General features: G+C 39.8%; 2 protein-coding genes across 3 annotated transcripts in view; both read left to right on the top strand.

Annotated features, from left to right (window-relative positions):
- LOC103506179 (GAS2-like protein pickled eggs) overlaps positions 1–23,017 on the top strand; it is a 102,681-nt gene that overhangs the window by 27,579 nt on the left and 52,085 nt on the right. The window contains exon 2 of the mRNA XM_026821305.1: positions 11,234–11,416. Within this exon, the coding sequence (XP_026677106.1) occupies positions 11,234–11,416 (183 nt within the window). The remainder of the gene's footprint in view (positions 1–11,233; positions 11,417–23,017) is intronic.
- LOC103506172 lies at positions 2,917–8,327 on the top strand. Of its 2 annotated transcripts, XM_008470556.2 has the most exons (3): positions 2,917–5,226; positions 5,600–7,782; positions 8,053–8,327. In XM_008470556.2, the coding sequence occupies exons 1-3, from the start codon at positions 3,307–3,309 to the stop codon at positions 8,186–8,188; spliced, it is 4,239 nt and encodes a 1,412-aa protein (XP_008468778.2). In that variant the 5' UTR covers positions 2,917–3,306; the 3' UTR covers positions 8,189–8,327. The 2 variants fall into 2 exon arrangements, with proteins under 2 accessions (XP_008468778.2, XP_026677105.1); XM_026821304.1 differs by lacking the exon at positions 8,053–8,327 and having other exon boundaries at positions 5,600–7,960.

Here is a 23,017-nt window from a genome sequence, read left to right as displayed (position 1 = left end):
GAGGCTGGTGGCGATTTTGTTTTTACCGGCCTTTAGTTGGGAGGGGGGGGGGGGGGATGGTTTGAGAGCTCTACCTGTTCAACTACTGAAATTTTACATTTGAATGACTGTACTGTATTTCAAACAATTTAGAGTGGAAGTAATGGACGTAATAACCCATATTGACTAGCGCAGCGCTAGTACATACTTGCAACTTCGAGGTTTTCCCTGGGAGACTCGGAACTAACATAAACATTGTGGTATTTCTTTATCACTCTTATCTGTAAAAGATAACAGAAACGAGTCATAACATGGTTTCGATTTCGCGATGACTAAATAACTGTCGGGAGCGTGATTTCATGTTTCGAGAATTTGCACTCAATTGGTGTCGATCACTTTGTGCGCGATGACGTAGGGTTCGGATATTTTTAATAAATTGGGCTGAAAGCCTTGTTATTTTTCATAAGTTCCTGAGAAAATCAATGCAAGCCGAGCCTACCTAAATGCTTGCCCCATGGTAACTCACCATTCATTGGCATGGGTTAATGGTAAAACTTACCATGCGAAATGGTAACTTACCATCTATCGTAGGGGTATTCGGCTACCTATTGATAGTATCTAGCGTGGTAATTACTAACCATAGCATGATAGCGTGTTGAATTTAGCGTGGAGTGAGTGATGAGAGGTGAGTCAGTCCCTGAGTGATTTGGTGGGGAGGGAGAGATAGGAAGTCAAGAGTGAGGGACGGAGGGATCAAAAAGGACCAACATTTTTAAAAATGTTCTATTACCTATTCTCCCAACTTATAATATACCTAAGTAGCGTATGAGAAAAAAAAATCCAAGTAAATGAAATAGTTCCCATTTTTTTATCACTATAAACCATTTCAAGGCCTCAGAATTCTCCGGTAGACCTATAAGTTATTATTTTACCCATTATTAAATAATTATTGCATTAGTTCAGGGTGTGGAGCGAATTCTGTAATCGTCACGAGATTATTTGACCGAAATACACAACTTGCCTAGACCAACGACCAAGATCAGTGACCAAGTAAGGTCCTTAGTTCTTGCCACCTGATTGGCTAGTTATCTCGCACTTGAAGGCCAAAACCAAAGTCACTTGTTTTTTTTTCTAGTTTAAATTTAAACTCTTATTGATATAGAAGACTGTACCTATATTTCATTTGATAGGTGGACAATGGACATGCATTTTTTTTTTTTTTTTTAGAGGTAAGATAGGGAACTATAACTGCTAAGGTCTCATCGTCCCTAAAGCAAAGAAAGGAGGACAGGATAGGAGACAGTTAGCCTCTCCTAGAACGAACCTTATCTCTTTAAAAGTCCGTCCTGGGCGAGAATCGAACCCGCGACCTAGCGCTTACGAGGCATGGGCGCTACCCTCCAAGCTAACTGACAAACGCCACACTTAATCTGTCCATTTCTTTCTGTCCATCTGGCCTAGGTTAGGTATTATCTCTACAGAATTTGGCGATCTTTACTTTCTCTCATTCCATTATCTAAGAGTTCTATGCCAGCCTAGTTAGCTTAGTTGGTAGTGCGTCTGCCTTGTAAGTGTAAGCGCTAGGCCGCGGGTTCGATTCCCGCCCGGGGCGGATTTTATCCTGATGGAATAATGTTCGTTCTCGGAACGGCTGGCTTTCTCCTATCCTGTCTTCCTTCTCTCTTCGATTTCGGGACGATAAGACCATAACAGTTACAGTTCCCTCTGTCAAAACCTTTTAAAAAAAAAAAAAAAAAAAAAAAAAAATCTAAGAGAAGATGTCCTCTCAACCTTCTCATTCATTTCTTTATCTCATCCGATTTGAGGGAGAAAGTTGTGCTAGGTCCGTTGCATGCCAAATCTGCTCTAATATTCAATCCCTAAAGTTTTTGACTGAATTTATGTAGCTGCTCTAATCTTCAAGCCCTGTGCCCAAATTCCCTTTCGCCATGATCAAGGATAGACTGAAAGCACTCCAGTCCGTAAGTATAAAGTATTATTATTATTATTATTATTATATAACTCTTTATTAGAACTTTACAATATTTACAAAGAGGTACAAGAAACAAAATAACAAACTGATAAATTAACAAATGAAAAAGAAAATTGAATAAAGAAAGAAAAATAATAAAAAAAAAAATATATTGAAAAATTCTAACTCAGGGGCGGGATTAATGCCTAGGGCATTCTCTTCCATCCAACCCCTGAGGAGAAAGTTGTGAAAGTTGTGCTATTGAGCTAATTACTAACTTTCATTCCCCCCTTGGCATTCTTCAACTTTTAAATGAAGTTATCTAATTTGTTCTGACTTTCTGAGACAGATGAAGGATTGATTTGTTCGTCGTATTTGGAATTGGATTGGTAATGGCTTAGCAGTAGAGGTTTGTACTTGTCCTTTGTGTTGATTTGTTGACTATAGGTATCATGTGACTAATATACTGAGTTTCTGAAGTGATGGATTTACGTCAGCTTATGGGTAAATATAGCAAACCCTTTGTTAGGCTGTGTCCACGCAGCCAATGCCGTCGACTGAAACCGTACACTGCCTCAACAGCATAGATTCGCCTAGCCGATCAACCATCGATAGATGGTGTCGACTATGTGTTTACACAGCTTTAGATTGGGAGGGGGGGGGGATGGTTTGAGAGCTCTACCTGTTCAACTACTGAAATTTTACATTTGAATAACTGTATTTCAAACAATTTAGAGTGGAACACATCACGAAGTACTGGACGTAATTACCCATATTGACTAGCGCAGCGCTAGTACATACTCATACTTGTAACTTCGAGGTTTTCCCTAGGAGACTCGGAACTAACATGTAGAACATAAACATTGTGGTATTTCTTTATCACTCTTATCTGTAAAAGATAACAGAAACGAGTCATAACATGGTTTCGATTTCGCGATGACTAAATGACAGTCGGGAGCGTGATTTCATGTTTCGAGAATTTGCACTCAATTGGTGTCAATCACTTTGTGCCCGATGACGTAGGGTCCGGATATTTTTTACTGAAATGGGCCTGAAAGCCTTGTTATTTTTCATAAATTCCTGAGAAAATCAATGCAAGCCGAGCCTGCCTAAATGCTTGTCACAAATATGGCTCCCACACCAACACCATAGGTGAATCTCGATGAATATTGTTACGTGAATTGGACTCGGGCTTGAATCACCAACCTCCAGTGATTTCTGTGTTAAGAGAGTGGCCCTTTCTGATTTCAGATTTTTAGTGCATATCACCAAAAATGTGAACGTAAAATTTTACAAAATTAGGTAAACTAGTTCAAATTTTACCATCTTGTTGTACAGAGAACAAACTTGGAACAATGTACACAGCAATAGAACAATGGCTGAAGGAAAAACTCGGGATTGTCCTGAAGGACAAGCTTAGCGTCGGATGTGCCCTGCAAGATGGACAAATAATATCGATGTTACTGGAATACTATGGTGTCACGCCACAACCTTGTCTGAAAGTTGACCAATCCACCTGTGATGGGACGTCCCACTATGAAAATTTGCTAGCTTTGAGGAAATGCTTTTGTATGATTGGTTTGGACGTCAAAGACTCCGATTTGATCGGAATAGCAGAAGGTAACAATGCAGTGGCGCTCAAGTTTCTATACGGTCTGTATCTGAATTTAGAGAATTTTACAGTCTGTGGGAAAAACAAATTTCAGAAGGAACATCCAAAATTTCGGATCACTTCAAGGATATGCGTTCCATTTGCATATGAAAAGTTCCCTGAGCAATCAGACATGAGAAGTTATGTCTCGCAACAATTGAGGACAATTTGTCGTAAGTACCGTGACAGAGATGTTTGTGTGTGCAAAAGCAAGGAACAAAAATTTCGTTGCGAACCAATGAAGAATGTTATGCAAGATATAGAGCAGTTTGAAAAGATGCACACTGAGACATTTGATAAAATCGAAAAACCTATGAGAACCTTGTCCATTGGGACCGTGGAAAAAGAATTTGAAGGAATTCGATTAGTTGATGATGAAAATTTTCTGGATCATTTCGTTGAGAACTTGATTCAGGAGTCCCAGTATGAAAAACAAATAGGTGAAGCACTACAGCATCAAAAGGCAATTTTACAAGACAATTTGAAACTTATGAATAAGATAGCAGATGAGAAAGCTGCAGCTTGTTTAGAAGCGTTGCGTGAGGAACATGACAACCTCATGGAAGAGAATATGTTGCTCAGAGAAGAAGAAATTGAGAAACAAAGGAAATCAGAAGAAGCAAAGATAAATGCTCGCGTTATTGAACATGGGTGTTATGAAATCACATACAATCTCATATGTCTAGCTTACAGAATAGCTTCTTATGGGAATGTGCAAATTCCTGACGTTGTCTGGTATCAATGGAAACAAGAATTCATAAAGAATCAGTGTGATATAGAACATGACTATACGCTGGAGAATTTCGATATTCCATCTGAAAAAACTGAGGAGCAGGGATCAGAGCCTTGTCTAGATCTGAATCAAAACATGAAATCTTTAGCAAAAGCCGATTTAGAAGACTATTTGTACTTTCAAAGAGATTGGGTCTCGGATGAACCGAAACCATTGCAAGATGCGCTTGGTTTTGTTGTTACCAAATTGTTAATTTTAATATCTCCGAAACCAATTCCTCCAAACCAACCGCTCATTCCTGATTTCATCAGTGCTCATTGTCTGCACGGGCTCCCAGACAAATTTCATAAATTCTTCAAGACATTTTTAGAATCAAATCAAATTCTATTCATCATAGTAGAGGATCTTATTAATTTCTGTATTTCTGAGTATAAGGAGTCTTCAGGGTCCATGGCTGGATTTTCGTCCACTAGCGAGAACAATGGAGAAGTATCAATAAAATCAATAGACAGTGGTGAAATGGAACTTAATGAAGACGGAGAACACGAACGAGTTGCAAACAAGGAAACTCAAACCCCAGCGGTTTTACCAGAACCAAATTATGCCGAGCTTTGTTCTGCTGCTATGATTGGCAAGAGTATGGCTACAAAGGTGATACAGGGTGAACCAATCAACGCCCAGTTGATAGTTCAAGCTCTCATTTGTTTTCTGGTGAGAGCAACAGGGTGGAGAGGCTGGGTTCTAGTGGATTTTCCAAATGCAATGACTGAACTTTGTGAGTTGGAATCAAACTTGAGAGGCCAATTTGTACCTGTGAAAAGTAAAAGTAATATGGTTAGTGAAGATCTCGGTGATTGTAGATCAAAATTAGTACCTTTCACAGTAAACTTGGGAACTTAATGAAGACGGAGAACACGAACGAGTTGCAAACAAGGAAACTCAAACCCCAGCGGTTTTACCAGAACCAAATTATGCCGAGATTTGTTCTGCTGCTATGATTGGCAAGAGTATGGCTACAAAGGTGATACAGGGTGAACCAATCAACGCCCAGTTGATAGTTCAAGCTCTCATTTGTTTTCTGGTGAGAGCAACAGGGTGGAGAGGCTGGGTTCTAGTGGATTTTCCAAATGCAATGACTGAACTTTGTGAGTTGGAATCAAACTTGAGAGGCCAATTTGTACCTGTGAAAAGTAAAAGCAATATGATTAGTGAAGATCTCGGAGATTGTACAAGATCGAAATTAGTCCCTTTCACAGTAAACTTAAACAAGAAGACAGAACCATTCGTCCCTTATATTTCTCATTTTATCGACATTATTGCTGACAAAGAGACAGACATGAATGGAGAAAAGAACGCTGTCTGTAAGTTTTATAAGCGCTACAATCGGTTCAAAGAATTCCAATACAACCCTGGACCTGGTTTGGATAAAGAGGATATTTTATCAATTCTAAGATTTATTTTAAATGACAAAGAAAGTGAAACCATGATAGAGATGAGCAGTTTTGAAAACATGGACTTCAGCGGGTTGAGCGTTTTCAAAGAATCTAATAAAAGCAAAAAATACATATTTTCCTACTCAAAAGATACTCTTACATATGAAGTAGAGCCTGAGTATGAATATGAAGACGAAAGAAGTGATGTTCAAAGTGAAATATTTTTCAAGCACTATGCAGATTTTGATGCTCCCGTTGAGATGTTATCATCTTTAGCTAAAATATGGCAAAAAATGGAATCGGACTACTTGACCATATTGGAAATGAATTTCTTCCTTAAGAGGAAAGAAAATTCCAAAATGATTTCGTTTGGGCTTTATGTTCACAAGTCTTTCGCTGATGTTCAAAATTTACCTAGCAAGAAACAACAAGCGGTGGACACTTTTCAAAGAGAATTCAACCGGTTATCCAAGGAACAAAGGAATTGTGCGAATGTGAAGAATGAGCTGTATGACAAAGTGTTCATGTTACAATACCAGCTGTGGGATATGTGTGATGAAGCTCAGATGATCAGAGAAAGGGTTGCTCATGACTTAGCAAATGCAGATTGGTTTATTGATCACTTGGATGTCATGTGTAAAGTTTACCTTTGCATCATGAATGAAGAGCTGCGTAGATTTACGGAATCCATGCAAATCATCGCTGACTATTATCTTCTATCGTTGAAAAAAGTTCCTGAACTACAGAAACCAGTAGACATAGAAGAAAAACAAATCGACGTCAAAGTAGACAACGGGGATTTCGATATCCAGGAGTGTGTTGAGTTTGTCAGTGCAGATGGATTTCTTGTAACCTTTCAGTTTCTGATTGATCGCATCAACTCTACTTTTGAATATTACAAAGAACAAATCAATGCTTGTAATATAATCAATTCCAAATATTCTGGCATGCAAGAAGATCTTCGTGAACAAATGGAATCAGCAGTGGCAGATGAAACATCCCGAATATTATTGAGAACAGAGTTGATTCAACGAAACTTCTTATCTGAAGTTGAAGAGTTTGAACTATGGTACTCATCGCTGTTGAATGATCAATTTGAAATATGTAAAACGAGGTTTCAAAATGAGATTTCTGCTGTGAACAGTTTGTGTGCAATTATCAATATGGCTATTGAAGAAGAGACTCCCCTATGTCGGAGACTCATGCTTCACCAGGACACATTCATAATAGACTCTAACCTGTTCCTACTACCGTCACAATCGTGTAATGCGCTCACCTTATCAAGTCTATTAACGTTGAAAAGCACTTCATTAACGCCGACTCATATTGAAAATCTGCGTCAGATATTTCAAAACATTACACCGAATGGTTACATTTTGAACAAAGCGTTTGTGTTCCTTTTACAAGATCTCCTGACGGAAGAAACGCACAAGAACTGTCTTCCCGAGGCTTGGAAAACATTGACGGAACAATCAATGCAAGCGATAGCTCACGAGATATTTGGCAACACGTTGAAATACAGCTGGCGAGACTTCCTCATTCAGTCCTACGAGATCCCTTATCCAAACTGGCACCAATTGATGAACATGGCTCAGGTGTTCCGTCGATATAATCATGAACAGAACGATCTCATAGCTTGGAGAGACTTCAGCTGTTCTATGTTGTGGTTTGAGAGTGACATTCCTGCCACCCACGAATCTTCCAAGTTGTTGAAATTCAAGCGATTCCTATTCAAACTATTTCAGGTGGACGATGAGCGAACCAATTACATGAACCTGTTGTTCCACCTGTGCAAATCCGATGAGCCAGTGTTCGGATTCTGTAAAGCCCTGTGCCTTGTGGGCAAAGCTCCGAGTATGCAAGCGTTATCGGACTGTCCCAGTTTCTGCGAAGATTCGGAACTCCAATCTCCTGACCCTCTCATCTCATTCGAATCCCTACAGGAAGTCTTCACCCGGTTTCTATCGGACCCATTCCCACCAGACATTCAGGAGTGTGTGACTTTTCTTGCGACCAAATGGTCCTCACCCCGCCCTATGTGGGAAGTGCAGAATTTGTTAGCATCCGAGCCATGTCTTCTCGCTTTCCTCGAATCGATGCACAAGTTCAAGACATGTGTTGTGTCCAATATTGTTGATAGGTACATTTGAATGAAATCGTTTTGTATGAACTATTTTAATTTTTAGCCATGACCACTAGTTTTAAAGTTACTAAAGATGCAGGGAATTCAAACACATGGATTAATTACTCCGATTATGTTTTGTACTTACTCCCTACTTGCGACCAAATGGTCCTCACCCCGCCCTATGTGGGAAGTGCAGAATTTGTTAGCATCCGAGCCATGTCTTCTCGCTTTCCTCGAATCCATGCACAAGTTCAAGACATGTGTTGTGTCCAATATTGTTGATAGGTACATTTGAATGAAATCGTTTTGTATGAAATATTTTAATTTTTACCCATGACCACTAGTTTTAAAGTTACTAAAGTTGCAGGGAATTCAAACACATGGATTACTCCGATTATGTTTTGTACTTACTCCCTACTTCATTGTGTATATTACATGCATAGGAATTGAATTTTTGTTGTTAGATACTTATTTATAAGTTTTTTTTATATATTATTATTATTATTTGTTAATGACGACTAAAAATCTGTTATAAAAAACCGACTTTAATATGTACATAAACCGACACGTAAAAAATCTTACGGCCTAGTGTCTAATGGTTTAGTTAGGCACTACGTACGTCAATTATTACAGTGTTGCCATTCACCTTCCTCCTCCATCGTCCTAATGTCCTTGGCAGACTTCCTTGCGAAGAAATGAGGCGAGGACCTCCATAGCTGCAGGTGGACGTTCCCAAACACTACTGGCTCAGTGGTGATCCACTTTGACAGCAAATTTCCGAAGAACTCGTTAGGCTAAAAACAGAGTGGAGCAGAGAGCGCGACTTTCAGTAGCGCGGTCCTTGGCAGACTTCCTTGCGAAGAAATGAGGCGAGGACCTCCATAGCTGCAGGTGGACGTTCCCAAACACTACTGGCTCAGTGGTGACCCACTTTGACAGCAAATTTCCGAAGAACTAGTTAGGCTAAAAACAGAGTGGAGCAGAGAGCGCGACTTTCAGTAGCGCGGAGTCGCCTGAAAAATCAAACCTATGAAAATGATAGAGAGTCTATAGAAGGTCTCTATCATTTTCATAGATCTTATCGTCCTGAAGGAGAAGAGAGAAGGAAGACAGGATAGGTGAAAGGTGAGAGCCGGCCTTTCTGAAAACGAACCTTATCCATTAAGGTCGAGTTGTACCACCGTGGATAGTCTCAAGATTGAGTTCAATCCGGGGTTGACCTGGCTATTAAGTACATATAGGGAAATCCTCGTTTCATCTCAATCCCGAGTTGGTAAACCCCAGCATAAGGATAAAATCCGGCCCTCCAAGCCAACTAGACTGGCTAAAAACTTCTCTTTAGCCTGACGGCACTGAAGATCGGATGACTAATATAGTCCTTGGTTTGGGAACATACGCTATACCCGTATGATAGGCTCGGTATGGTTGGTACTACCTGATAGTATTACCTTGCTCATTCATACGGAGTAGTCAGTACTTCAGTAGCGGATTCTCACTACGAACACCTATAATGAGACATATAGTAACCAGGAGCCATGGATGGCAGAAATTGCCTTAGGTAATAATCGCGCCCATTGATTTAATGTCAATGAAGAGTGTGTCATTATTAAATTTGGTTTGACAAACTGCAAAATCACAAGGCCAAACCGCAAAAATGGAGCTAGCTCTTTTAGATGCATTTTACTTTCGGGAAACTTTCGAGACCAGGACCGATTCCGGATTTCCGGTGGCGCGCCATCTTATACCCGCCATTCACGCACAGTGACACAGTCGTAAAGTGAGTACCGGGCATTATAAATATTTGAAGTCCATCTGCGCGGGTTGACTCTGCGCTAGTAATCTGACTCCACTGCCTAGCGGACTTTTATTATTATGTTAAGGTGATCTCTTCTTGATCCCTTGTGTTCCGCGTCCATTTTTGATAAGGACTACTGCACTATAGCGGACCTACGCCACTTGTGTCATTTGTGTCGGACGGGACGTCGCAAATAATGAAATATTCACTCAAGTGTGACACTTGCCTCTTCCACTCAACTTGTATCCTCCACGTGTATAAAATAAGATCATCTTTATCTTCATCGGATCATGAGTATCTTCTAGAAATCAAAGATGGGATGAGAGTGTCCCATGACCGTACATGTGTTTGGTCCTGCCTCGGTGGTGTCTTGGTGTAGTAGGAGCCTCGGTGGTGTAGTGGTCAAGACGCTCGCCTGGTAAACAGGAGGGCTTGGGTTCAATTCCAGCCGAGGTATGGAATTTTTCCTTAAAATAAATGATTTAAGAATTTGAGCACATGGAGGGTTTTACCCTCCATTTGGCGACAGGCGACATACTATCCGCCTACTCACACTAACCCAGAACCCAGCCTGTGGGGCCGTAAAACCCCAGTAACGTTGCTTGGCTTCAGCGATTTCTTGGAAACCGGGGCATTTAAAGTGCTATCGCCGCTAACTACAAGAAGCGAAAAATAAGGGAAGAAAAAATAATAATAATAATAATAATAATAATAATAATAATAATGGGATGCAAAAGGCACACCGGATACAGGATATATGTATACCTACATGGGTATACAACAAAAACGTCTGCTGCCTAATAGATGCAAGGTTTAGAAACTTTTTAATGACGGTGAACATAAAAGCACAGCGAAAGGCAAATAGTAAAAGCGAGAGTCTAGACGAAATCGATACGGATACTGCAGGAAATTTCCAAACCCCGAAAATGCTCCCATAAACATAAAATATGTGAATTTAAAACACAAGTTTTCTCTGTTGTATTTGTATGTTTGGGTAGTATTTAGATTGCAGAGATATAAAGTTCTTTTTTAAAAATCTGGGACAATCTATAAATTTTATGATAAAGGTAGCAAAGTAGTAGGTATGTATTTTATGGGGGGAAAGAGATTTTAATCCTTTATAGAATGGTCTCCTATTTGAAAGTTCTGCTAGTAGGTATACTTGGAGCTTTGCCCTCAGAGGGAATCCTGGAATCAAATTTTCATCTGTAAAAAAATATACTCTTATAGCACTAATGTCTCCTATTTTATTTCTACTGTCTAATCTCCTACAGTCTCCCAACTTTATGGGCAGACTGTTCATTTTCTAAAACTTTGTCCCTGTCCCTCAGATGACCTTTATTTCTAACCATGAGGCCTGCTGTTTCATTTCTAACCCTGGCTCCTGTTTTTCTGTTTCACTCTCGATAGACTATCATTTTCATTGGTTTGCTTTTGCAGGCGACTACGCTAAGTCCTGTTACACTCTGTTTCGAATACTTTGTCCTTTTTTTTTCTTTACTGTTTCTAATTCTAACCGCTTTGTCCTGTTTCTCTGTTTCACAGATGGCGACGCCCACCGCGACGCTGGTCGAAACACGCGGCCTCCGCCCGTTCAAATCCAGCGAGGAATATCTGTACGCCATGAAAGAGGATTTGGCCGAGTGGCTGAACAACTTGTACGCGGAACTACACATGAACGTCGCCAATTTTATGGACAGACTGGATACGGGCGTCACACTTTGTAGGGTAAGTGGCCTTTTTTGTACATTTTGACCGCCATCATTGTACTTTTTGCCCGTGTACCCCTGGTTTAATTTCACGAACCATCATTAAAGAGTACTGACTATCCATACCTAGGTTGATATGTACCATTACTACTGAGTTCTAAACACACTCAGTACTTACCTAACTTTAGAAAAAATTCTGTACTTCAGTACTTTGAAGTCAAAATTCAGTACATTTTTGAACTGTACTGCACTGATGAGCCGTCAAAGTCGCTGAGGGTCGCTGGTATAGGAGATAGCCAGCCGTTCCGAGAACGAACCTTATCTGTTTAGAATAAAGTTCGCCTATCTACTCAGGACAAAAACATTTCACATAGAAATTGATTCATTGTCCACAGTTCTACACACTTGCCCAAGATGATTCTCAGGCATACACTATGCACATTTGTACATCATACATATACATAAATTAAATATGTATGTATAGGACCTACAGTACTAAGTACACATTAAGCTTGAGCTATACGTACATATGTTTAGGTGGTACAGTTCTGTGTACATTTTAAACTTGAGCTATATGTATGTACATAGGTGCTGCAGTACAGTTTGAACGTGTCAAAAGGCCATAAATCAGAGCAGATTATTAGTCACGAGTCCTGCTAGAGCATTTCCTATAGTGATAGAGACTAATATGGAGATGTTCAGGGTGTAACAGAAAATCCTGAGACCGCGATTTACGAAGTCAGAGTTGGCTTGAATGCTGGATTGCACTGGGTAAGTATAGCTCAATCCTGATTTGGTAAACCCCGCTCTGAGTACTGCCAGTCTAGTTAGCTTGGAAAGTAGCACGTCCGCTTGTAAGCGCTAGGTCGTGGATTGGATTCCCTTGCGGGGCGAACTTTTCCCTCCAAGAAAGAACCTTATACAATATTATATTAAGCAAATTTTCAGTCCTATTCCAGCAGTATAAACAAGAAAACAAAGTACATTCTATTCTATAAACAGATGGGGTTGAGGGGTTCGCTCTCCAAACGGCTGATTTTCTCCTATCGTGTCCTCCTCTCTCGAATCTTACAGGAACTTGATGATTCTCCGATTTCGACCCTTCAAAATATTACTACTCACAAAAATCCCGCTCCGAGTTTTAGGTGTAGGGGCAAACAGCCCTATAGGATGGGTTGAGCTTCTACAAATCTAATAATAATAATAATAATAATAATAATAATAATAATAATAATAGACTCTTGAGTGGAAGGTAACCACTAGGCGAGGTTAACGCCTTAGGCGTTCTCTACCACCTAACCCTTAGAGCTCTATTATTATGTGGTCAAATTCTCAAATAAATGAGGATAAAATTCCATACCTCGGCTGGGATCGAACCCACGCCCTCCTGATTACCAGGCGAGCGTCTTGACCACTACGCCACCGAGGCAGGTCCTTCTACGGGTCCTTGGATAAGTCCTTCTACGGGGACAGACAGACCGACAGACCGCCCGACCGACCGAGCGAGCGAGTGACAGACATTCGTAGATTCGTAGAAGCTCAACCCGTCCTTTGGGGCTGGTCAGCCCCTACACCTAAGCCTCAATTTGGGCTTTTTGTGTGTGGGGTTAAGCTGTTTTCCTAGCTAAGCTCGAAGATCCGAACGATCTTCAGGAGCTTTTTAGTTAGGTTGTGTCTATGGATATCTTGCTGGGGGTTGGCTAACCCTACAGTAAGTCTCCATATTGTTAGGGAGTTACATTCGAAGATGACATGAGTAGCTGTCTCCTCGCACTCCCCGAAGACAAATCTAGGTTCGGTTTGTATTTGAACACGCTGTATGGTAGAGTAAAGAGTTCACTCAACTGTATGGGGGCATCACAAAGTCTGGGGCACATTTGTCATGCAAATCTTATGGGTTTAGATTCCTATTGTGTATACAGAGGTGAGAGCGAGTTTTTTTTTTTTCTCCTTCTTCTTCTTCTTCTTCTTCTTCTTCTCCTTCTTCTTTTTCTCCTTCTCCTTCTCCTTCTCCTTCTCCTTCTCCTTCTCCTTCTTCTTCTTCTCCTCCTTCTCCTTCTTCTTCTCCTCCTCCTCCTCCTCCTCCTCCTCCTCCTCCTCCTCCTCCTCCTCCTTGAAGAAGTTTGATGAAGGAAACTGTAAGGGCTGATTGAGGGCTGACGAATAACGCCGACCCCATCTGTACACGGGCGAAGAAAAAGAAGATGGAGGGAACTGTAACAACGGAGGTCTTATCGTCCGAAAATCAAAGTGAAGGGGCAGGAAAGTACAGGAGCCAGGCGTTCCGAAGTGAAACCTTATGTTTTGGGTAAAATCTCCTACGGCGCGGGAACGGAACTCGCTACTGTCCGAAAATCAAAGTGAAGGGGCAGGAAAGTACAGGAGCCAGGCGTTCCGAAGTGAAACCTTATGTTTTGGGTAAAATCTCCTACGGGCAAGAATGGAACTCGCTACCTAGACTGATCTAGAGCATATTTCCAAGGTGTTTTACACGAAGTCCCTCCATCCCTTTTGGGTGAAAGAGGCAACACAATTCCTCCCGTTTGTCATTTTTTGCCTAAATCCCCCGTTCATTCCTACATACAGTCAACCTTTAGACTGTACTTTGACATTGAATCAATAAATTGCAGACCAATACGTTTTGCTGAGAGCATCCCATCTCTTTTGGGCGAAATAGGCAACTCAATCCCCCCGTCATCTTTTGCCTCATACCTCGAGTTTGACTTTTGACTACCTGTAGCTCTAGACCTAGACTGGATTTTGACCTTTGATCTTTGACTATTGACATTGAATCAATAAATTGCAGACCAATACGTCTTGCTGAGGGCATACAGGATATGTATGTCTCCAAGGTGTTTGAACCTTTGGTAGTGGTCATTTGAATTTGTGACTCATCTGAATCCTAAACTAGTCTGATACAGATAGCTCAACCTCCACCTCTTTTGAACATGTTTTTTTTACATATGAATAGGTAGTGAAAACATGTCTCTCCTACTTCACAGATACATAATACGTATGTATGACTATGTTTATCCTCTGCATATGCAATATGCATATTGCATATGTCTCACCTATTTTGTACGTATGAAGGTACTAGCTGAATTCCGTCGCTTCGCTCCGGAATCCCCTACCTGATAGTATTACCTTGCTCATTCATACGGAGTAGTCAGTACTTCAGTAGCGGATTCTCACTACGAACACCTATAATGAGACATAGAGTAACCAGGAGCCATGGATGGCGGAAATTGCCTTAGGGAATAATCCCGCCCATTGATTTAATGTCAATAAAGAGTGTAAATAATAAAAATACGGTCGCGCTGCGCGCTCCCTAATAGCTGCATAGTTATCAAACTAAAAACATACTCGGTGTGTCATTATTAAATTTGGTTTGACAAACTGCAAAATCACAAGGCCAAACCGCAAAAATGGAGCTAGCTCTTTTAGATGCATTTTACTTTCGGGAAACTTTCGAGACCAGGACCGATTCCGGATTTCCGATGGCGCGCCATCTTATACCCGCCATTCACGCTCAGTTGTAAAGTGAGTGCCGGCCATTATAAATATTTGAAGTCCATCTACGCGGGTTGACTCTGCGCTAGTAATCTGACTCCACTGCCTAGCGGACTTACCACCGTGGATAGTCTCAAGATTGAGTTCAATCCGGGGTTGACCTGGCTATTAAGTACATATAGGGAAATCCTCGTTTCATCTCAACCCCGAGTTGGTAAATCCCAGCATAAGGATAAAATCCGCCCCTCCAAGCCAACTAGGCCGGCTAAAAAATAGTCTTTAGCTTGACAGCATCGAAGATTGAAGATCGGATGACTAACATATAGTCCTTGGTTTGGGAACATACGCGACATGATAGGCTCATACCACCGTGGATAGTCTCAAGATTGAGTTCAATCCGGGGTTGACCTGGCTATTAAGTACATATAGGGAAATCCTCGTTTCATCTCAATCCCGAGTTGGTAAACCCCAGCATAAGGATAAAATCCGGCCCTCCAAGCCAACTAGACTGGCTAAAAACTTCTCTTTAGCCTGACGGCACTGAAGATCGGATGACTAATATAGTCCTTGGTTTGGGAACATACGCTATACCCGTATGATAGGCTCGGTATGGTTGGTACTACCTGATAGTATTACCTTGCTCATTCATACGGAGTAGTCAGTACTTCAGTAGCGGATTCTCACTACGAACACCTATAATGAGACATATAGTAACCAGGAGCCATGGATGGCAGAAATTGCCTTAGGTAATAATCGCGCCCATTGATTTAATGTCAATGAAGAGTGTGTCATTATTAAATTTGGTTTGACAAACTGCAAAATCACAAGGCCAAACCGCAAAAATGGAGCTAGCTCTTTTAGATGCATTTTACTTTCGGGAAACTTTCGAGACCAGGACCGATTCCGGATTTCCGGTGGCGCGCCATCTTATACCCGCCATTCACGCACAGTGACACAGTCGTAAAGTGAGTACCGGGCATTATAAATATTTGAAGTCCATCTGCGCGGGTTGACTCTGCGCTAGTAATCTGACTCCACTGCCTAGCGGACCTCTCGGATGAACCGAAACCATTGCAAGATGCGCTTGGTTTTGTTGTTACCAAATTGTTAATTTTAATATCTCCGAAACCAATTCCTCCGAACCAACCGCTCATTCCGGATTTCATCAGTGCTCATTGTCTGCACGGGCTCCCAGACAAATTTCATAAATTCTTCAAACTAGCGGACTTTTATTATTATGTTAAGGTGATCTCTTCTTGATCCCTTGTGTTCCGCGTCCATTTTTGATAAGGACTATTGCACTATAGCGGACCTACGCCACTTGTGTCATTTGTGTCGGACGGGACGTCGCAAATAATGAAATATTCACTCAAGTGTGACACTTGCCTCTTCCACTCAACTTGTATTTCGTATGACGACTAAAAAAAAAAAAATAAAAAAAATAATAATAATAAAATACGGCTAAACACATATTTACATACATAATTGCAATCGAAAAACGAGTTCTTTTTTTTGTCGGTACTGGGCATCGAACTCGGGACATCCAGCATAGCAAACAAGCGCGTACCCACTGGCCTACCCGTGATAATTATGATGTTTTCACATGTGTTTCTAAGCTCAGAACTCAGAACTGCACACAGAATATCATTCTGCGTCTATTTTTGGACAAATCTCCTTTTTATGAGGGGTGGAGCTCGTTAAGAAATTGTAAACAAAAGGAAAGAAATCTCAAAAAATTCTAAATCAAAATTTTTTTAGAACTCTTTAAAAATTCTAAATCAAATTTTTGAACAATATTTTGGTTCGCCTTTTTAAAAAGTGAGAAAGTTAGGTCTTATATAGACGGGGAGCTAGGATATGAAACTCTACGTGGGGAGGTACAAAATTTTTGACCATGGGATGTTTAGGAAAGTCGAGAACGTATAGAAAACCCATTTCTTACAACTCAGACCGGGGGCGTTTGGCGGCAATAGCTGTCCGGAAAGTCGAAAAAGAACCAAAATTTACGTGGAAAGGTACACGAAAAATTCCAATGCCATATTATGTGGACTGGTCCCTAAACTCAAAACTACTTTGGAAGAAAACCTTTTTGTGGGCTTTCGGCCTTGTAGAAGCATTGAAAAACTGTATCAGAACCTTCGTTGATACAGTTCCCTCTATGAAAATATTAATAATAACTAATGGCACACGACTCTAGAGCTAGAGACTTGAAATTTGGTATGTAGATGTCAAATGTGACAAGGATGCGATACGAAACTTTTGGTTAAGACCGATGCAACGGTTGGCATTTTACCGCTTTTGGACAGATTTCGACCGTTTTTTGGCGGTTTTCAGCTATACCAACTAAGCTGTTGGTCCTAGCGGTCTTGGTGATCACAGCAGATATGACGCGATTATATCTTTGGGATGCAAACAAATGATAGGAATTATGTATTTAGACAATATTAAAAAGTTAGAACTTTCAAGGGTATACACAACACTTGGTAAAACAAATTAAAGTCAAAACAGATCTGTTTTCATTTTCCCCTATTGATGTACAATATTGTAAAAGTTAGGGTAAAAGAACACTCAAATAAGCATCATTCACTAGGATAAGGAAAGTCGTGTGATGTTCACACCAGATTTTTCCAATTTAACAAGTATGGACAGTGGACACATTAAAGAATTGTGAAATAAAACCTCCCTCATTGGTGTAGTGGTCAAGGCGTTTGCCTGATAAGCAGGAGAGAGTGCGGATTGGATAGATAGGAATATTGTTATTGTCTGTTAATAAAATAATTATGTGCCTAAAGGCACACCTCAATTCGTCCACTTAATTTATTTACTTAATAAATTACAAATATGTACTTATAATACAAATTACAAAGGTGTTTTTCCATGTCACTATCAACTTCTAAGACATAAATTTTGATGAATCACTGTGATTTGGTATGTAGATGTCAAATGTGACAAGGATGCGATACGAAACTTTTGGTTAAGACCGATGCAACGGTTATTGCACTGGGTAAGTATAGCTCAATCCTGATTTGGTAAACCCCGCTCTGAGTACTGCCAGTCTAGTTAGCTTGGAAAGTAGCACGTCCGCTTGTAAGCGCTAGGTCGTGGATTGGATTCCCTTGCGGGGCGAACTTTTCCCTCCAAGAAAGAACCTTATACAATATTATATTAAGCAAATTTTCAGTCCTATTCCAGCAGTATAAACAAGAAAACAAAGTACATTCTATTCTATAAACAGATGGGGCTCGCTCTCCAAACGGCTGATTTTCTCCTATCGTGGCTGATTTTCAATATGTATATTCTATTTTTACACATCTCAAATGCATATTATGTCTCAATCGGGGTTTTAGTCTCATTCGAGCAGGATAAACAAGGTACATATATTCTATTCTATCATGTCTCACCTATTTATACATATGTATATTATTTACATATGTACCTATATGTCTCATATTATGTACCTAACCTATATGTTTCAGCACCATTATCTTTTACGAAGCTTGAGCACTGGGGATACTACATATGTATATCTAATTTGAAAGAAATAGCCAATGGTGTCAATACTTACGTGTAGATCAGAACACCTTCTTAATCTTAAATGCAAACAAGGCAGATTTGCATAGATTATGATTGTCACTCCTAACACCTGAGCTTTTCAATTCACACCTTTTTTACGTCTTGATTGACATACGAGTATTTCTCAGATTAAATCGGCAATGGGCGCTTTGAAACTCTTTAATCCTCAACAGATATTTAAGATTTATAGGATAGTTTTGAATTTTAGAGTATTGGACTAAGTATAGACTAAACTCACTAAACCTACATGATGTCCGGTATAGGTAGGGTTTTTCCAATGTCCATTACTGAGTGGCACTCAAGTTATTTGAGATATTAGGTGCCGAACTTGAGAGATCTTAAATCTCTTAAGACTCGAGATATGCCAAGTAGTAATTTAGTTATCAATTTAGTTTTCCAGTTTTTTTTTTTTTTATTTCCTAGGGCGCACCTTGGTTAATGGTGTCTACTTTGAATGTAATATCTCTCTAAAAAAGTAAATTTTGAACGCTAATATTGAAGTCTTTGTTATTATTATTATTATATATTTTTTTTAATTTTATTTTTTAATTGAAACCCAAGAGGCGAAATCTCTGCTGGAAATCGAACCCGAGACCCACGGTATACAAGCCTATTGTGATACCCATTCGGGTTCTTTTGCGGCTGAGTGAGTTTTTATGAGTTCATTCCTTTTCTATCTTCACAAATTTCATCCGGTCCTTCTACAAACAATGAACAGAAAATAACATAATACCAAATGTACTTATGCATGTTTGAAATTATGAAATTGCCATATAGGAACTTAATGTTCATATGTTCAAGTTTGAAATTACGAAATTGCCATAAAGGAACATATTTTTAAATTTGAAATATGAAATTACCTGTTACTGAAAGCTAATGCAAACAAACATGTGAAGACAGAAATGCAAGGAATGCTAGGCGCAGTGCGTTTTGAAAGAATTTTTTAAGACCTTTTGAAAATGTTAAAATACCTGGCTTGGATTTACAAACACTAATTTAGGAACGCGTCCTGACTGCATCGTTTATTGCATTCCGACCTATTGATAGAAACCGTATAGATTCAGGGTGTAACAGTGCGTATTCCTAGAAGCTTAACCCATCCTTTTGGCTGACGAAATTGAGATAGAGAGGCTGACGAAATTGAGATAGAGAGGCTGACGAAAAACGCCAAGGGATAAGGCAAGATAAAAAAAAAAGAAAGAAAAAAAATCAAGAGTATTTTAGGATTTTAGCGAAAGTGGGGAGGCAAGAACCCCAACCCAATAAGTTCAAAGTACCCCCCACCCCACCCCCTTATCAATTATTCCTGGTTTATGTTTCCTAATTCTTTTTTTTTTTTTCCTTCTTTTTTTTTTAATAATCAAGCAAGGTCTGTTGTAAACACTATGTATTGTACCATGTTAAACCCATAAAATACACGAGACCTACCTTGTTTAGACTGCTGGGGTAAAGGGACTTTTTAGTCTCATTCGAGCAGGATGAACAAGGTATATTCTATTCTACATTCCTTCCTAGAGGATAAGGAAAGTAAAAAGGGGGCCAGGTAGTTCTTTGTTATACCCCCTGTATAATATGCAGTCTATTAAGATCATATGTGCATACCCTCTTCTCTCACTTCTTCCCCTCCCTTCCCTCTCACTTCTTCTCCTCTCTTCCCTACAAGAGATGATGTTCCAAAATAGGCAAATAATGGGAGCCACTATGAGTTCGATAGACGCACAAATCCCTCTTGGCCCTAAACTACATACAGGGTGGTTAATTTATTAACTAAGGGGACACGGTTAGCCCAGTGGTAACGCGCTGCCATGCATTATGGTGTCGTCAAAATTGTACGAAATGAGAAGTTGAAAGTTGTCGTGTGGATTTTAACTTGAAACACATAACAAGGCATACTACTTTTGTCTAGGAGTCTAGGTACTCTAGGTTTTACTTTGCCCTTAAGATTCACTGATGAAAATTTGTCAAACAAAACAATGAGCTGAATAATAATCTTGTAAAGGTCCTTTAAAGCTGTGTACACTCATAGTCGACAGCCGTTGATTGACGAGGTGAATGCATGTAGTCGAGGCAGTGTGAACGGGTTCAGTCGCGTCGATCGACCATCCATTGACTGTCGATTGACTCGATCGATGTCAATGCCTCGTCCACACTGCCTCGACAACATAGATTCACCTCGTCGATCAATCGAGTCGACTATGTGTGGACACATCTTTATGATTGTGATACACCCCATACTGTGTTGGAACATGTGATGCTATGATAAATATATCACAGCATATTAAGAAACACGTGTGTTATTGTGTATGTCAATGTGTGTGAAGTACGAGGAATACATATGAAGAAAGGAGAGAAACGGAGAGGGAGAGAAGTACTTATGAAGAAAGGAGGGATAGAGAAACGAAGAGGGAGAAGAATGAAGACGGAGAGAAGGAAAGAGAAATAAGCTGTATTTTATTATGTGACTTTTTTAGAGTAATCATACGAAATTTCTCTTTGGACTAGTTTGGACGTAATGGCGCCACAACACCCGCTGCCAGTCGAAACTAGTCCAAAGAGAAATTTCGTATGACGACTAAAAAAAGTCACATAATAAAATACGGCTAAACTCATATGTACATACATAATTGCAATCGAAAAACGAGTTCTTTTCTTTGTCGGTACTGGGCATCGAACCCGGGACATCCAGCATAGCAAACAAGCGCGTACTCACTGGCCTATCCGTGATAATTATGATGTTTTCACATGTGTTTCTAAGCTCAAAAGGTAGGTGGCACGCCGCCAATGCAGTGAAGCAGAAGTAATATTAGAGGAAAGAGGAGTGCAATGAGGGGAAAGAAAGGTAGGTACTTACTACGTGAAGGAGGAGCACACAAATTATGAAGTGAATAAAAGGCGGGGTACAAAATTGATTTCTAATCTTTTTTGGGGTGGTTCATTAGAGCAAAGCTTTTTGAAAAGTTCAGACTGTAATCATTTGTAAAGATTTTCCCAAAGAGAGAGTCTTATACCTTCACATATGAGGGCGCGAAAGCGACGAGTGTGAAGTGGAGGGGTTTCTGTACTTTGGACAAATCTCCTTTTTATGAGGGGTGGAGCTCGTTAAGAAATTGTAAACAAAAGGAAAGAAATCTCAAAAAATTCTAAATCAAATTTTTTTTAGAACTCTTTAAAAATTCTAAATCAATTTTTTTAGAACTCTTTGAAAATTCTAAATCAAATTTTTGAACAGTATTTTGATTCTCCTTTTTAAAAAATGAGAAAGTTAGGTCTTATAGACGGGGAGCTAGGATATGAAACTCTACGTGGGGAGGTACAAAATTTTTGACCATGGAATGGTGGGGAGTCGAGGACGTATAGAAAACCCATTTCTTACGACTCAGACCGGGGGCGTTTGGCGGCAATGGCTGTCCGGAAACTCCAAAAAGAACCAAAATTTACGTGGAAAGGTACACGAAAAATTCCAATGCCATATTATGTGGACTGGTCCCTAAACTCAAAACTACTTTGGAAGAAAACCTTTTTGTGGGCTTTCGGCCTTGTAGAAGCATTGAAAAACTGTATCAGAACCTTCGTTGATACAGTTCCCTCTATGAAAATATTAATAATAACTAATGGCACACGACTCTAGAGCTAGAGACTTGAAATTTGGTATGTAGATGTCAAATGTGACAAGGATGCGATACGAAACTTTTGGTTAAGACCGATGCAACGGTTGGCATTTTACCGCTTTTGGACAGATTTCGACCGTTTTTTGGCGGTTTTCAGCTATACCAACTAAGCTGTTGGAGATATTGTAAAAGTTAGGGTAAAAGAACACTCAAATAAGCATCATTCACTAGGATAAGGAAAGTCGTGTGATGTTCACACCAGATTTTTCCAATTTAACAAGTATGGACAGTGGACACATTAAAGAATTGTGAAATAAAACCTCCCTCATTGGTGTAGTGGTCAAGGCGTTTGCCTGATAAGCAGGAGAGAGTGCGGATTGGATAGATAGGAATATTGTTATTGTCTGTTAATAAAATAATTATGTGCCTAAAGGCACACCTCAATTCGTCCACTTAATTTATTTACTTAATAAATTACAAATATGTACTTATAATACAAATTACAAAGGTGTTTTTCCATGTCACAATCGACTTCTAAGACATTTCAAATTTTGATGAATCACTGTATTATTGGATAATTTGTGGATTTGGAACATGTAAATGGAACCTATTACTCGTATGCTACGTACGTATAATTATTATAATTTCATGTATTTTCATACGTTTCTCGTACACAGTATGCTAATGGTAACCCCGGAAAAATCTGGGGTACTTGTGCACAAGTCACGTCCGTGGAATATTGCTACCAAAGGAACTGGCACAAACGAGTAGTGGCAAAAAAAGGAGCTTTCTTTTCCACGGACGTGACTTCTGCATAATTACCAAATCTGGCTTTAGCTAAGATGGAATGACTGAACTTGACTTAATCGCTAGCTGGCTCAAACAATCTCCAATATAAAATCCAACACACAACACAACATCCCTTCTCT

Source organism: Diaphorina citri, unplaced genomic scaffold (assembly GCF_000475195.1).
Source record: "Diaphorina citri unplaced genomic scaffold, Diaci psyllid genome assembly version 1.1 scaffold220, whole genome shotgun sequence".
Taxonomy (NCBI): Eukaryota; Metazoa; Arthropoda; class Insecta; order Hemiptera; family Psyllidae; genus Diaphorina; species Diaphorina citri.
This window is presented reverse-complemented; position numbering and strand designations above follow the sequence as displayed.

Excerpts from the sequence above, each read along its gene's own strand:
- LOC103506172 (XM_008470556.2), top strand. The coding sequence starts at position 3,307 with ATGTACACAGCAATAGAACAATGGCTGAAGGAAAAACTCGGGATTGTC. Across the intron at positions 5,227-5,599 it reads TACCTTTCACAGTAAACTTG|AACAAGAAGACAGAACCATT; the intron begins GGAACTTAATGA and ends ACAGTAAACTTA. Across the intron at positions 7,783-8,052 it reads TGTGTGACTTTTCTTGCGAC|CAAATGGTCCTCACCCCGCC; the intron begins CAAATGGTCCTC and ends CCTACTTGCGAC.